The following is a 16,014-nucleotide window of genomic DNA, read 5'->3' as shown; positions in this document are numbered from 1 at the left end:
AAAGGGGAGTGAACAATCGTGAGAGAGATGGACAGATGAAGGGGATGTGGAGGAGAAAGATGGTAGGGGAAGAAGACCAAATGTTTCACGCAAGAATTTTTTAATTTAATCCTTTGCATAATTATTGTGTTTCAGTGTAACATTGATTATTTAAGTTGATAGATTAATTTACCATAAGATTAATCTAAAAACTCATATGAAAATGACCTCACTGGTCCTCAAAATGTCTTTAGGAGAGCAGTTCTAATTGGCCCATGTGTTTGGAGTCGATAGATTAAAAGAAGATCACTCCTACAAAAAATCATTCAAATTCAAGATCGTTTAATCATCTTAACTCATTCAATAAATGAACAATTCATTGCAAATATATATTATTCGCAAGGGAGAATGATGTCATCCCATAAGAAGGAATTCAAGTATTATCCATAAAATATAATACATATACAGCCAAAATTGAGGGCTGGTTTGGGGTTGCGGCGCTTCTGAAAAAAAAAACTTATTAAAAAAATCTAGAACACCGAATGTGTTTGGTAAAAGAAATAAAAAATAAGTGTTTTTGTACAAAAAAATTGTTGTCAATGACAGTAAAAAAAACAAAAATAGGGTCTACCATGCTTCTAAAAAAATATTTTTTTTCAAAGCAATGTGAACAGTGCCCATTCAATGAAAATTTCAAATGGCAAGTATACCCATGCATATTTTACAAAATTACAATCTTTGCCCCTACATTATTCTATTTGACAATTATTATATCACATTCAACACCACATCCTTTTTAATTATTTAACATATTAACAACAGTTTTATGAAAGTTTATCAAACACTCAGACATTGTTTTATTTTGTTAAAAACACTTATACAAAAAAAAAAAAAGTTTACCAAATATTTAACAACTTTATTTTACAAATGATTATTCTCACTGCACAACAAAAACAATTTTTTTTCAAAAAAACACAACACTAAACTAGCCCTAAACCGACTAAAACTTATCAATCATTTTTGTGGCCTAAGTACTTTTAATGAAGGGTTAAAATTCTATAAATAGATCCATTATTGCAAGTACGATGGACTAAACTTACGTTGCTTGAAAAATATACTCAAAGCTCTCTGTGTACATGGCAACCTCCAATCCAAGTTTTTGTTTGAAGCTCCTCATCGATACAAAGGGTCAACGAGTTCTCTTTGCTGAAGCTGGCAAAGACTTTGTGGACTTTCTCCTTACAATCCTGTCTTTGCCTCTTGGCACTGTCATCCGGCTCCTCTCGATCCAAAGATGGCATGGTTGGCTCGTTAGGCAAGCTTTACGGCAGTGTCGAAAGCCTAAGCAGCACATACATGCAACCACACTTTAACAAGGAATCCCTTCTGAAACCTAAGGCAACAGCAACAATTAATGTTGGTGCTGATGTCCTTCATATGCTGACGATAGATGACTCGTCTGCTGAAAAGTCAATCTATGGTTGTCGTAAATGTTATGAGTACAACGACCCAATCATTGTGACCGACGACCCTAAAGCCACTTGTCCGAACTGCCGTTCAAGCATAAATACCAAGGCGACTTTTGTCCGTGGATCCGCTGCTGAAATAACAAAGTTCGGCGAGAGAGGGTATGTGAAAGGTGTTGTGACTTATATGATTACGGATGACCTGGAAGTGAAGCCCTTGTCTAGCATTTCTTGCATAACAATGCTAAACAGGTTCAACGTCAAGGATATTGGTGCCCTCGAAGAGAAAGTGGTCCATCTTACCATGGAAGAGGTCTGAAAAGTACCTAATCACATCTGTTTTTTTTTATTTTTTTTTTATTCTCTCAATTTTGTGAGTCCATATTTTGCAGTCGACCTAATGTGTGATCTGAACCTTGTACGCAGGGTGTCAAATTGCTGAGGGTATCGTTGCAGTCAAACTTGGTTCTGACCACCGTGTTCCTTGATAAGAATGAATCGTGCATGGAGTTGTCCATAGATTAGCTAAGTTTGCCATCCCAATTGGTAATGAATTTGTATGGTTAGAGGATCCTCTTGATTTTGTTCAGGACCTTCTCAACCAGGATCTTTTGTAGTGTGTTGGTTCTTTCTCTAAAATATCGTGTTTCTTTCCCAAAAAAAAAAAAAAAAAAAAAGTAATGAAGTGTGCACTTCAACTGCAAGTATTGTGGAATGAACTGTCTGAATTTTCTACGAGGTGTTTGTTTCTGAATGATATTTTGTTTTGCATATCTAGTAATGTAATGTAATGACCTACGTAGTTTAGGGTTCCAAACTTTTTAAATGTTATGTAATGACCTACGTTTAAAGTTTAAACATAGGAGAGATATTTTGACGAACCTAATATATATATTTTTATTTTAAATTAGTGTATACAAGTCTTTGACTCGAATAATCACTAGGTCCCTCGTTTGACCTCACGACATTTGGGAAGCGAGAAACTTTAGCATTTTTGCTAGGTAGGTACACTGGGAGATAGTCGATCTTCATATCACTTTGGAGCAAAACAAAGATCTGACCACTTGACCAACAACCCTTAAATTACGAACCTAATTAATATGAATACATGGTTTATTCGAAATTCAAGCTCAAATAGTCTTAACACGAAATCATATTTGAACTAGACTTGTTTAATAGTTTACTACTTTACTTGATACGATTAACGTCTAACTATAGTTAAACTTAATAGTAACAATTTTGTCGAACTTGAAGCTTTTTCCTGTACAAGAAGACAACTTCAAGTCTTCAGCTAGGTAAGAGTGAGTCTTCCATTATTGTCCTTTGGAAAAAGAAAAGTAGTCGAATCAGCGTCCAAGCTGATGCAGTCTTGCTTTTCGTACACACCCTACCACTAAATAGTCACCACATGTTTTATGTTCTTATTTTACAAAAGTTTGAAAAGAAAAGTAAACACAATTTAATAATGCAAAGTGTTTGCTTTTCATACTTATCGATACTCATTTTTACTTATCATACTTACTTCTAGTGATGAAATGTAATGACCTACGTAGATTTGGGTTTCAAACTTTTTTAGATGTTATGTAATTTAGGACTTTTGTCTGAAGGTCCCTGTCTAGATCTATTGTACTTTTGGTTGATTTGGACTCGATTTTGCTGTGTTATTTTGGAAGTGATATCTACTCAAAGCCCAGGAAGATTAATGTAATTTGATAACGGTCTCGTTTTGGGTTTCAGTCCTTTTATTTTAAATTATCTTTTTGATATAAATTATGTTCTCTTATTTTATAATCACATGGTTCTGCAGCTACACAATGCCTTGAAGTTCTGGACTATGATTCACCATACAATTGCCACTAAAATATTTAAATATATTAACCCAGAAAAAAAAGGCGGGGGTTTTAAATACATGGTGATAAACCTATGTCTACAGGTTCAAGTTTAGCTCAACAGGCTTATGGCTCACTTCCTGGGTTCTGATTACAAAATTCTCTAGAGACAAACAGAGAGAGATGGTTGGGAGTGGTTGCAATGGGTATGAGATATGGCCCTGAGCGGGGGAGGGTGCGGTAATGAGGAGATGAAATTTTTTTAGAGTTGGGCAATGTCTCTCGGGGGATGAAGGGCCATGTTGGAATAATAAAAACCAACTGAGGACACAATTGGTAAAATAAGTTCCATTCCGATTACCCACTTCTTTCGGAATCCAAATCATTCCCTCATATAGGGAGTCCAAATTCTCCAAAAATAGGAATTGGATTCCAGAATTTGGATGGAACCCACATAAATTTTGATTCCTCCATGGTAGGTAAACAAAGGTACGTCCCATAATCGGAATTTAATTCCGTGTTTAGTTTCCGATTACGGGTACGTAAACCTACCATTAATGTTACGAAGGTCAATGTCCTTGAAGAGAAAGTCGTTGAGTTTAGCAGGGACAAGGTATGTATATAATACCTACGGACACGTCACTCGATAAGTATTGTCCACGTATTAGGCTTGAAAATTCGTCATATATGAGAGAGTCTATTGAGAATGAATCCTTATAAGTAAATTGGACTACTTCTCATATTACCAATTGACTTTATAATTAAACCTTAAAATATTTTTTTTTAATATTAAAGGTTTAACTGTCAAAATGGGGTGCATAATGCGTTGCTTACATTGTTGATAAAATGTTAAATTAATAACAAAACCAATCGATTGTCGTGGATATACCATAGACATCATCGGTACAAAATATAGTAACATAGGACGGATGTTCTAGACTGGGAGTTGGTGCAAGACAGCAGATCTATATACACTCCAAGTTTGTAAACTAGCTAATTTGACACAATATGCTATTTTATGTATTCAAGGTTGATGATAATATTATGTTTAGGGTGTGAAATTGCTTAAGGAATATCACCAATGTGTTCCTCGGAGGGAAGATCACATGCATTCAAAGGCACTTCTCACCAATTTGTCGGTTTAGTTGAACAAAGGTTCTTTCACTATATTTTAAGTTTCTTTCACTAATCTTAGCCCACACATGGTTACTAAGGATATTGCGCATGGTTGCGTTGTGTTTTGACGCAAAACTGAATACATATGAATGCGTGCTTTATTCGAATTCAAGCTCAGATGGCCTACCACGAAATGGTCATATTTGAACAAGACTTGTTTTATAATTAACCTTATACTATTCACACTCAACTTTAATTAGAACTTAATAGTAACCACTGTTCTAAAAATTCTCGGTGTTAGGTAATTGACTACTGTCCCGATTAGTTCTTAAACCTTTGAAAATTAAGAAAGTGTGTCTAGACCCGCTTATGCACCCGCATAGGTTGCGACTCTCACTTAAATAGAAAATAAAAAACTTTCATTTTACATTTTAAGTTTTCAATAAAATGTAGGAGACTTATTGGGATGAGGATCCTATCCAGATCCTCACATCTTAGCCATTTATCGTACATCATGCGTCCAATTTTCGTTAGGTGTTATTTCTGTTTAATTTTAAATAAAAAAATTCAAAATATTTATGGCCACATGATGTACAATGAATGGTTAGAATGTGAGAATCCTAGGATCCCTACAATTTGGATCCGAATGGGATCTAAATCCAACTTACTGAATATTTGAATAAACACTCATTATAATTTATATGCTTATTCCCATGTTTCAAATACTTTATAATTTATGTTATTTTATTTTGCAATGTATGTATCTCAATACAATTGTGTGTATTTTTAAATATAAATAGGCAGTTATTTATATAATATATAATAAATTTACTTAAATCTGTCTAAACCCCGTCAAGCTGCCTAAGCGCTAGGTTTAGTCCTCAACTCGTTTAGTACCTAGCATCTTTTAGAACCTTGATAGTAACAATTTTGTCATACTTGACACCTTTTTCTAACTACAAGTTTCAGCTAGAGCGTAAGGTAAAGTGAGTTTTCCACTGTGTCCTTGGGCAAAAGAAAATTTGTGGAAAAAGAAAAGTGATCGAATCAAGTCCAAGCTGATGCAATCAGTCTTGCTTTTCGTACAAATTAGGGCTAGGTTGATATTTACTTTGGTTCGAAAAAAAAAAAATCTATTTTTGCTTTGAAAGACTTTAATAGAAAAAGTGTTTGGTAAAATATAATTATATAAGGGATTTTGGCAAAAATAAAAGTAAAAAATAGAGTGTTATAGATAAACCTTTATATAAAACAACTGCAACAATGTAAATTATAAAAAAAGATAATAATATTGAATATACTATTAATGATGACAAGTACAAGCCTTCATCTAGGCCATATGATAAAAGGAAAATACTTCAAAATGAGACAATTTTTGAATCTTGAGACAGAAATAGGACAAATCGGCTATACACAAGCCATGCACACCATGTACAAAACTGAAATTACTAAAATACCCATATATATATACTAAAAATCAACAGCCTATTGCATCACTGTTCTCATTTGGAAGAGGGATGTCGAGAGAGCTCCATGAGCTTTGGATTTTTGGGTTGAGCTCAGATCTTTGAGTTCCGATTTTGAAGAGAGGGAAGTTCAAAGAGAGGTGAGAAGAGTGAGTTGGGTTTTTGATTGACCTCATACCTCTGATTTCGAACAAATGGATGTAAGAGAGAGGTGAGAAGAGTGAGCTAGGTTTTGTACCATATTTTCTATTTTGGCTAGAAACTTCCATTTTTTTTACGACTAAATCTTTGGCAGGCTTAGTAAGGTAGAGTGTTTAGTTCTAAGTTCCTTCATAAATGATTTATGGAATAAATGAATTGTTTGTAAGATGAATTAATACTTAAAAGTTAAAATAGGGTTTGTGTTTCATGTTGGGACGTATGAGTTGTGGAATAAATTTCAAGTTTTGACGTGTTGCAAAACTGGGATGGAACAATTTCTAGTTCAAGTATTCAATTCCAGAAATTTGTGAAATTGTTTGCGTAGTGTGCATGTGGTGTGCATATGGTGTGCATGGTTACATCTTAATATGAAAAGTGGGAATGTTCATTGGTTATGTTGCACGTATATTGTGCCCTAGAATTTAGCGAGTATGACCACAACCTAGTTGGCCTCGGCGAAAAACAAAATTAAGAAAAAGTTAGAGGACGTTAAGGGTCATGTGTATCCATGAAATAACGACAACGAGTATCAATTTTCCACATGCACGGTTAAGCAATTGTTGATATATGTAACAAGACTTTTTAAATTGTCACAGTAACCTTATATACGTAACAGTTATATTTTAATTGTATCCACTATACCATTATGTTGCCATTAAAATTTCTCCCGTTCTGTGCATATCATGTGCATGTACTGTGCATATCATGTGCATTTGGTTTGCATATAGTGTATATGGTGCGTATTTACATCTTTGATACTCTTCGCATTAACGTAGTTTACTACATTTTCGTTTGAGACCTGCAAATATGAAGAAAAAAAAGCGAACGAGTTCGTGAAACAATTTCCTTTGATTCAGTTGGGTTCTTTCGTACCCATTCAAATTGCAACTTTCAAATCCCTGAAATATTTGAACCCAATCAAATTTGGTACCAATTCAAATTAACGAATCTTCGATTCTTCATAGGGTCATTTATTTGATTGCGTTATTTTGCTGATTTCAAAAAGAGAGCTGTGAGCTATGGGCTTTTGGGTTGAGCTCAGATCTGTGAGCATAACATGTGCACGTCATATGCATGTTGTATACATGTCGTGTACAAACAGTGTATGAGTGAGCTTAATACGAAGAGAGCAAACGAGTATGCGAAACAATTTCTCCATATCCTTCTCTCTTCCTTCTTTCCACTTTGATTTCTCTCTTTTCCCTCAAATTTATCTCTTCTCCAAAAGGCAACTGACCTTTAATACATTTTTTTTTCATTTAATTGTAGCAAAAGCGAAACCCTATTTTAGTGCTTGTAAATTTGGATCGAGAGAGGGAGCAGAGGGAGGGAGAAGACAAAAGAAATGAAAACCCACATATAAATCAAAGAAATGATAAAAAAATAAAAATTAAATAAAAATTGAAGGATTTTGACCTCCTCCAAGAAACACCAAACCAATCACTTTAACTTCAAAAACCGATCAATCAAAAAGCAAAATTAAGCAAACCCAATTCACAAAACCTTCGAATGAAAATGTAAAAATTGAAGAAGATGAGTGGGTTAGAGTGATAGAGAGCTCTAGGTATTTCCCTATGATAAATGATAACAACTACAAGTTTTCAAGAGATTTTTTTATTGTACTTGATACGGAGTGGGACATTATGTGCCACTATACAAGTAGTGAAATACTTGTATTAAAAAATTAACAACTTAAAAAATTAAAATATTTCTCTACTTATATAATGACACATTATATATACTACCCATATTATGACAATGAAACTCTTCGGCTAGACCATAGAGTGAGTCTTCAATTAATGTCCTTTGGAAAAAGAAAAGTTGTGGATAAAGGTCGAATCAGCGTCCAAGCTGATGCAATCCGTTCCGTTTTGCTTTACGTACAAATCACACTACTGTTTATTTACCACTACATGTTTCCCTTCACTTTCTTATATTACGAGTTTGAAAAGAAAAAGAAACGCAATTTAATAATTCAGTTGAAACAGAATGGTGCTGTCAGACTATCTCCAATTCTCGGTTAAAATTTAAGATTTTTAAGTAAGAAACAATTTTTTTGCTAACTTTTTGAGGTTAAATTTATAATCTGAGATTGTTAAAAATAATTTTAGGATATTTTTTATGGTAACTTTAAAAACAATTATGTAGACTATTTTATAAACATTTTAACAAAAAAATATTTAGATTCCGATAAATATTGAAAAATCATTAAACCAACACCATGAAACTCGTAAAATACTATGAAAGAATATGAAATACATGATTTTTTTTTTATAACTATTTAGCCATTGAATTTTTTTATTATTATTTTAACTGATAAATTTTTTTAATTATTTTAGCCGTTAAATTTTTAATTGACACAATATGCCATTTTATGTGTTCAAGGTTGATGATAATATTATCTTTAGGGTGTGTAATTGCTTAAGGAATATCACCAATGTGTTCCTCGGAGGGAAGATAACATGCATTAAAAGGCAGTTCTCACTAATTTGTCGGTTTAGTTGAACAAGGGTTCTTCTACTTAATTTTAAGCTTCTTTCACTAATCTTAGCCCACACATGGTTACTAAATACCAAGGATATTGTGCATGGTTGGGTTATGTTTTGGCGCAAAACCAAATACATACGAATGCATACTTTATTCAAATTCAAGCTCAAATAGCCTAACACGAAATGATTATGTTTGAACAAGACTTGTTTTATAATTAACTTTATACTATTTACACTAAACTTTGATTAAAACTTAATAGTAACTTGAAACCTTCTCAACTACAGGTCTTCAGCTAGACAATAAGGTAAAGTGAGTCTTCCATTATGTCCTTCGGAAAAAAGAAAAGTTGTGGAAAAAGAAAAGTTGTCGAATCAGCGTCCAAGCTAATGCAATCAATCTTGCTTTTCGTACAAATTTCATTATTAATGACTTTAAACTATCTTCAAAGGAAATGTCAAATTTTGAATATAAAATTTAAATTTTGACAGCTTATATAGTATTTTGACATCTTTTAAAATTTTGTTCTCTAACCAATATATCAAATTAAATTATTATTTTATTATTTTATAAAATAAATTATTAAACTAATTAAAATTTATTAAAGGACATTTAAAGTTCAATCAGTAATCTATTCATCTTTCTTGATGGAAAAGAATAAAAAAGTAGGATAATTGCATTGATCAACTCAACATTAATTATAATAAATGATTAAACTAATTAAAAATTAATAAAATACATTTAATAATTAATTAAAAAAAACATTTGAAATTGCTGTCAAATTTGACAACAACCTCTTTTGCTGCCAATCCATGTCATCGCCACATAGGATTTGGCACTTCGGTTGGAGAATATTAGTGTGGTCTTTTTTTACTGTTATAGCTGATGTGTACATTTTGGTATCTTCTTTGGAGATGCTCTTAGCTAAAAAAGATAGTGTTATAGATAAATTTTTATATAAAACAACTGCAATAATGTAAAATATAAAAAATATAATACTGAGTGCGTTATTAATAGATTTTTTTTATTATGCTTGAAATACAGAGTGGTACACTATGTGTCACTATATAAGTAGTAAGATATTTGTATTAAAAATAAATTTTTTCTTAATAGATACGTTGACACGTGATATATTACCCATATTTTGAATACAATGAAAATCTTCGGCTAGACCATAATGTGAGTCTTCAATTAATGTCCTTAGCAAAAAGAAAAGTTATGGATAAGAACATCTTCAAATGAGATATCAAAAAGTTCACATTAGTAATAACGGTAAAAAAAACATTATTAATGTTTTCCAACCAAAATGTCAATTCCTATGTGATATAACATGGAAAGGCAGCAAAGGAAGTTACTGTCAAATTTGGTAGCAACTTCAAATCTATTTTTAGTAATTAATAAATGCTTTTCATAAATTTTATACTTATCTTTTGTTTTAAAATACTAATTGTAACTATAAAAAGTAAATAATGTAATGTAGAATAGTTTAAATTTGACATATCGGTTGGAGAACAAAATTAAAAAAAAAAAAAAAAAAAAATCAATGTGCTACATAAGTCTTCAAATTTAAATTTTATACTTAAAACTTGACATCTCATTTGGAAATGGTCTAAAGGTCGAATCAGCGTCCAAGCTGATGTAATTCGTTCCGTTTTGCTTTACATACAAATTGTACCACTATTTTTTATTTTATTTTTTATTTTTACAAACAATAGATTTTTGTTAGATTAAATGTTAGATTAGCCACTAACATGATGCAATCCCTTCCATTACTGTAGTAATTTGCTACTTGTACACCACTATTTATTTACCACTACGTTTCCTTTCACTTTCTTATTTTACAAGTTTGAAAAGAAAAAGAAATGCAATTTAATAATTCAATTGAAATAGAATGGTGCTATCAGTGTCACATCTCGGGATCGACTTCACCGTAGCACAATATTGTCCACTTTGGGCCCTTACCACACCCTCACGGTTTTGTTTCTGGGAACTTACACGAGAACCTTCCAGTGGGTCATCCATCATGGGAGTGCTCTCGCGCGCTACTCGCTTAACTTCGGAGTTCCCATGGAACCCGAAACCAATGAGCTCCCAAAAGGCCTCGTGCTAAGTAGGGATAAGAATATACATATAAGGATCACTCCCCTGGGCGATGTGGGATCTTACAATCCACCTCCTTTAGAGGCTCGACGTCCTCGTCGGCACACCACGACCAGGGTTAGGCTCTGATACCAAATTGTCACATCTCGACCCGGGCCCTCATCACACCTCGGGCTCGACTCCACCGTAGCACAATATTGTCCGCTTTAGGCCCCTACCACACCCTTACAGTTTTGTTTCTGGGAACTCACACGAAAACTTCCCAGTGGGTCACCCATCATGAGAGTGCTCTCGCGTGCTACTCGCTTAACTTCGGAGTTCCCATGGAACCCGAAGCCAGTGAGCTCCCAAAAGGCCTCGTGTTAGGTAGGGATGGAAATATACATACAAGGATCACTCTCCTGGGCGATGTGGGATCTTACAATCAGACTATCTCCAACTCTTAGGTTAAAACCTAAATTTTTTAACTCAGAAACAGTTTTTCCATTCTAATTCTTCTGGGTTAAATTTTTAGCCCAAGATTATTAAAAAATAAATGTAGAATAATTTTTTTCTTATAGTAACTTTAAAAAAAAATTATGTAGGCTATCCTAATTTAATTTTACGTAGGTTATTAACCTTTTAACACACATATCTCACAATTTATATAGGGACACGTGGTGTACCATCTCGTGTGACGGTCATACTGAAAAATCTCTCCATCAGTAGAGGAAGGAAATGAAAAAAAAAGAAAAAAGAAAAGAGAATAGGTCAGTGAGGGAGACCCATTTGCCCACACAACCAAGGTTTTGATCCGTTTTCCTAAGGCTTTCCGACGCCAACTTCGACGAATCTTGATGACAATGAGATGATCCACCACCATCAGTCGAATTAGTGACGCCCTATAAATATTTTTCACACAAACTCAACCCCATTGGGTCATTGTTTCTCGATGAACGGAACCCACCCCTTCTACTTTCTAGGCCGAGTATTATCATACTCCGGCCACCACGTTGTCGACCACTACTAGGCACGGACTCACCTAAACTTAGGCAACAAAACCCAAGTGGTTTTCAAGTGGAGCTCCGTTCAGGGCAAATCGATTATAGGGTTTTGGGGCTTCCGATGCTCTTTCGTCATTTTCCCACATTTTCTAGCGGATTTGGTCGTCATGATAGGTATGAAACTTGCTATACATCCCATAAGCTACGTATTGGTGTAATTTGAGCAAATTTGGCACTTATTGGAATTTCTGGTGAGTTTTGACAGCTGGCTGCTGCGTACGGCGGTGCGGGGGCCCGCTGACTTATCTTGCCTTCCTAGACTAAATATGATGCCTTGCACTCAATTTTTTCATTTGTTTGCCAGGATTCGACGTGTGACCCTAGTTCTATAAAGGTTTGTCGTGTGGCCTTTTATAACAAATGACGATCCTACCGTTGGATCGCCACGAAATTAATATCCTGTTAGGCATAATATTTGAGGATCTTGGGAATTCACAGATTGAAATTTCGATGCACGGATTTTCAGATTGAAGAATCTTATATTATTGACCTTTGTAAGTAGTCGATGATATGATCGTTGGATCCTCACCAATTTACAAAGTTGTACGTATTGTTTGAGGACCTTAGAAACTTACAGATCAGAAATCCGACATACAAATTTTTCTGGATTGAATTTCTAAGTTTGTTGAACCGATCGTTGACCGCCACCTAAATTTGCGATTAGAAGATCCGATCGTCGGATCGTCACTAACTTTATTATGTTGTTTTAGAAACATATTGAGATTCTTAGGAAGTTATGGATCTGAAATCCGATGGACGAATCTTCTGGGTCGTGTTATGTAGGGTTGTCGACGCTACAATTGACCACGTTGACCGAGGATTGACTTTTGGTCAAATGTCTTGAATTACTTTTAAATACTGAAATTAGTATTATTAGAGGCCCGTTAGAGTTTAGCAGGCTTATTTTAATCAGCTGCCATCCTGGAGATGTGCACCTCGATTTACATACAAATGGCACCTTATTACGGTATACGTGTGTATTGGGCTTCTAAATGATATAAATGACAAATAGTATGAAGTAATAAGTCGTGGGCCATGTTAGAATTCTTTCATTGGTTATGTGAAATGTTATATGTCAATGATTATGGGGTTGAATGAAAATTTTGGTTCTCATATGTTTTTGTTATATAATCTAGAATCCAGTAGGTCATGATCGATGAGTTCCCTTCAGGGATGCAGAAACATCATGTTTCTTGCCACTCACCATCGCAAGAGAAGTCGGACCTTATTAATGGTAAACTACGAATGGTTTGATCCCTACTTAGGGTACGTAGGCAGTCTGACGTAAATGTCAGATGGCAGCCGTGAAATAAAGAAAAAGTTATTGCACTGCGGAACCATTTGTTTGTGTTCTCGTTCATGTCTCGGAGGCGAGGCATAATAGATGTACATGTACGTTGTGACGTCACGTGTCGATCGTGGACGTATCTCGAGATCAGTGCGTGATTGATATAACTTCTCACTTTGGTCCCTGAGATTTGAAATCGATAGAAGTGATCCCTGAGTTTGTCCACCGTCAATCTTTTTGGTCATTTCGTAAAAAATCTCTGTTAAGAAAGGATCAAAACGACAAAAATACCTTCAACTTAATAAAGAATGAGCCAAAATGATTTGACAAAAAATGAGGATATTTTTATCATTTTGGTCATTATTGTAGATTTTTTATGAAATGACCTAAATGATTGACGATGAACAAACTCAATTACCACTTCTATTGATTTCAAATCTCATGACCATGGTGAAGATTTATGCCAATTTCAAGGATCATTTTAGTTAAAAAGCCTACTTGAGTCAAAACTTAACTCAAAATTTGAGTTTTAACAATTTGGATATGTGTATTGAAGATGATAGGAGTCAAACTCAAATCTTAATTTTTTTTTTAAGTGAATAACATTTTTCTTTGTTGGTGTAAGCTTTACCTCAAACTCAAATATCAAGCTAAAATCCAAATTTGAGACTCACTTTGACATGAAACTTATAAGAGTTTTGAGTATCAGTGCATTACATAAGTTTATACTTATATGTAAGAAGTCCAAATTTTTTATGCATTAGAAATGACATTAAACCTTAATAAGACTTCAAGTTTAAAGTGACTCGCTCTATTTTTGCAAGAAGAGCACTTACACAAAGGACCACTTTCATATACAAGGGAGTTCTTGTTCATCCAACGTCAATTATTATTGTATGGCAAAATCCTTAGTTCAAGAGTAAATGGAACTCTCACCCTTTTTTTGTCAAAAACTATCACCCTTAAAAATAAGGAATTAGATCCCAATTTGGTGGCAACCGAAGTACCAAATTAATGTTCTTTTTTTGTGGGAAGACTGCTGTTTCTTGGAACCGCAACTTCCATAACATGTTCCTCACTACCATCGACACTAGTAACATCCACATCACCCCAAGTGACCAAGGAGTGACATAAAAAAGAGTGAAGTATTGAACTTCCCATTAGGGGTGGGCATAAAAATTGTGGAATCGCAAAATCGAATCGAACTGTGACAAAATAAACCATTAAAAATTATGTTGACCTAAAAAGTCAATGTAAGTTCAAGAACTAGACCAAACCATTCATATCAGTTTCTGTTTCCGTTCTCATGTTGGTAGAACCGCTTAAAACCAAACCAATCCATGAATATAAATAGTTAACTAAATTTAGTAGTTGTATACATGTGTCACTAAATGAGTGGCGAAAATCAAATTGGTTTTGCTTAGTGCAAGTGCATGGGAGCATTTCTCAATTAGGTCTTTCGCTTTTATAGTTCACCTATTGAGATAAGGCACATATTTAAAAAACAGGAGGTCATTTTCTCTTCTAAATCTCCAAGTTTGACATTCAAGTTTCGATTTCATATTTTTCTTGGATAAAATGATCCTAAGGCGTTAAGTGACATCCTATTTTTTTCTTCCCTTTTTTCTGGGGTTTTTTTCTTTATCTCTTGATAAGTCCCTTTTGGACTTAAATTATTGTATTCATACTAACATTCTTATGCATAGTGGATATATTTGTATGTGTGGATGTATATTTGTATGTACATTTGAATTGTGTTTCTTTTGATTGCTTGGTGCCAATGACATTTACAATTTTAACAAACTATATCATCTACACTAAGGGGGAGCGTAGGCTTAGTCTCACAATGGGTTAGCAATAATGGGGTTCAAATTTGCTTTTAGCGAGAATCGAACCTAAAACCTCTCACTTATAAACGAAAATGATATGCTTTGTTTGTAACTTTGTATAACCATTTTAAAAGTCGTATTTGAATGCAAGCATGCAAAAAACAAGTAAACTTTAAATACCATTTTGATTTGGTATTGAAATAATTTAATATTCGAAACCGTAAACTGGCATGAACCAAACTGGAACCGCTGTAAATCTAATCGTACAGTTTTATTAATAAATTTAAGTGGAACTGCACAGAACCGAACCGTTGATATTTCTCAATTTCTGTTCGGGTTTGAGGGTAAAACTACACTGCACCGCACCGTGCTCACCCCTACTTCCTATTTCTATTTCCACTACTCAAGACTGCAGCTTAAACAACGGACCAGGATCCTCTTGGAATCTTTTTGTGCAGATCCGTCGCGCTAATGCATCTTGACTGTTGACGTAGATCGTGCGGCCATATTTTCTTTAATTTGTTAACTCCTTTATGCAAAACAAGATCTTTTTCTTCCTTTCTCACTTCATCCTCACTTCTGCAACCTGCTTTGTCGCTCCTTCTCCCCTTTCTCCCAGACAAAAAATTGAAGTAACAATCACAGAAAATGATGATTAGACGAAGGGGACATGGGAAATTTTTTGATTCCATATCACTCCTTTCATTAAAGTTTGGCAATTTCCTTGAGGAAAGAACAAAACCTTGGTTCTTTATAAATTTAAGAATAAAAATTGGAGAGAACAAGAACGACATGGGAAAAAGTGGAAGAAATGAGAGAGCGGTGTAGCACCTATATCTTCTTTGAGAATAGAGGTGACTGGTGAAAGCATATATGCATCTTGTTCCCCCGTTTTTCCTTTACCCTTTGCCTCCCAATCTCGAAATCAGTGAATGAAAAAAGAGAATTTAGAACTTAGGATTTCTGCACGTTGGAGGAAGAGGAAAGAAGAAGATATGGGTAGGCAAGTGTATCGTTCGGCGAGAAAGAAAACTAAAATAAATTCAAATAAATTCTTAGTCGTTCAGGATCCGCAAAGAAAGATCGGAAAGGATCTTGACCCCAGTGACACCATATGCCACATCGTTATCTATCTAGATTAACTCCTTTGGATACATCCTTACCCTTGAACATATGTTGTAACAATTGATGCACATTGTCTTGGAAAATA

General features: G+C 34.3%; 1 protein-coding gene across 1 annotated transcript; it reads left to right on the top strand.

The window, feature by feature from the left end:
- The first annotated feature begins 1,157 nt into the window (after positions 1–1,157).
- On the top strand, positions 1,158–2,107 carry LOC137719414 (uncharacterized). Its single transcript, XM_068458454.1, has 2 exons — positions 1,158–1,758; positions 1,872–2,107. Exons 1-2 carry the CDS (start codon positions 1,279–1,281, stop codon positions 1,968–1,970), a joined length of 579 nt encoding a protein of 192 aa, XP_068314555.1. The 5' UTR covers positions 1,158–1,278; the 3' UTR covers positions 1,971–2,107.
- The last annotated feature ends 13,907 nt before the right edge of the window (positions 2,108–16,014 follow it).

This window comes from Pyrus communis, chromosome 16 (genome assembly GCF_963583255.1).
Source record: "Pyrus communis chromosome 16, drPyrComm1.1, whole genome shotgun sequence".
NCBI classification, from domain to species: domain Eukaryota; kingdom Viridiplantae; phylum Streptophyta; class Magnoliopsida; order Rosales; family Rosaceae; genus Pyrus; species Pyrus communis.
Note: the sequence above shows the minus strand (reverse complement) of the source record. Positions and strands in the feature narration are given on the sequence as shown.

What these genes read in the sequence shown, in the direction of transcription:
- LOC137719414 (XM_068458454.1), top strand. Translation starts at nt 1,279, where the DNA reads ATGGTTGGCTCGTTAGGCAAGCTTTACGGCAGTGTCGAAAGCCTAAGC. An exon ending in TCCATCTTACCATGGAAGAG is followed by an intron (nt 1,759 to 1,871) that starts GTCTGAAAAGTA and finishes CCTTGTACGCAG; the next exon opens with GGTGTCAAATTGCTGAGGGT.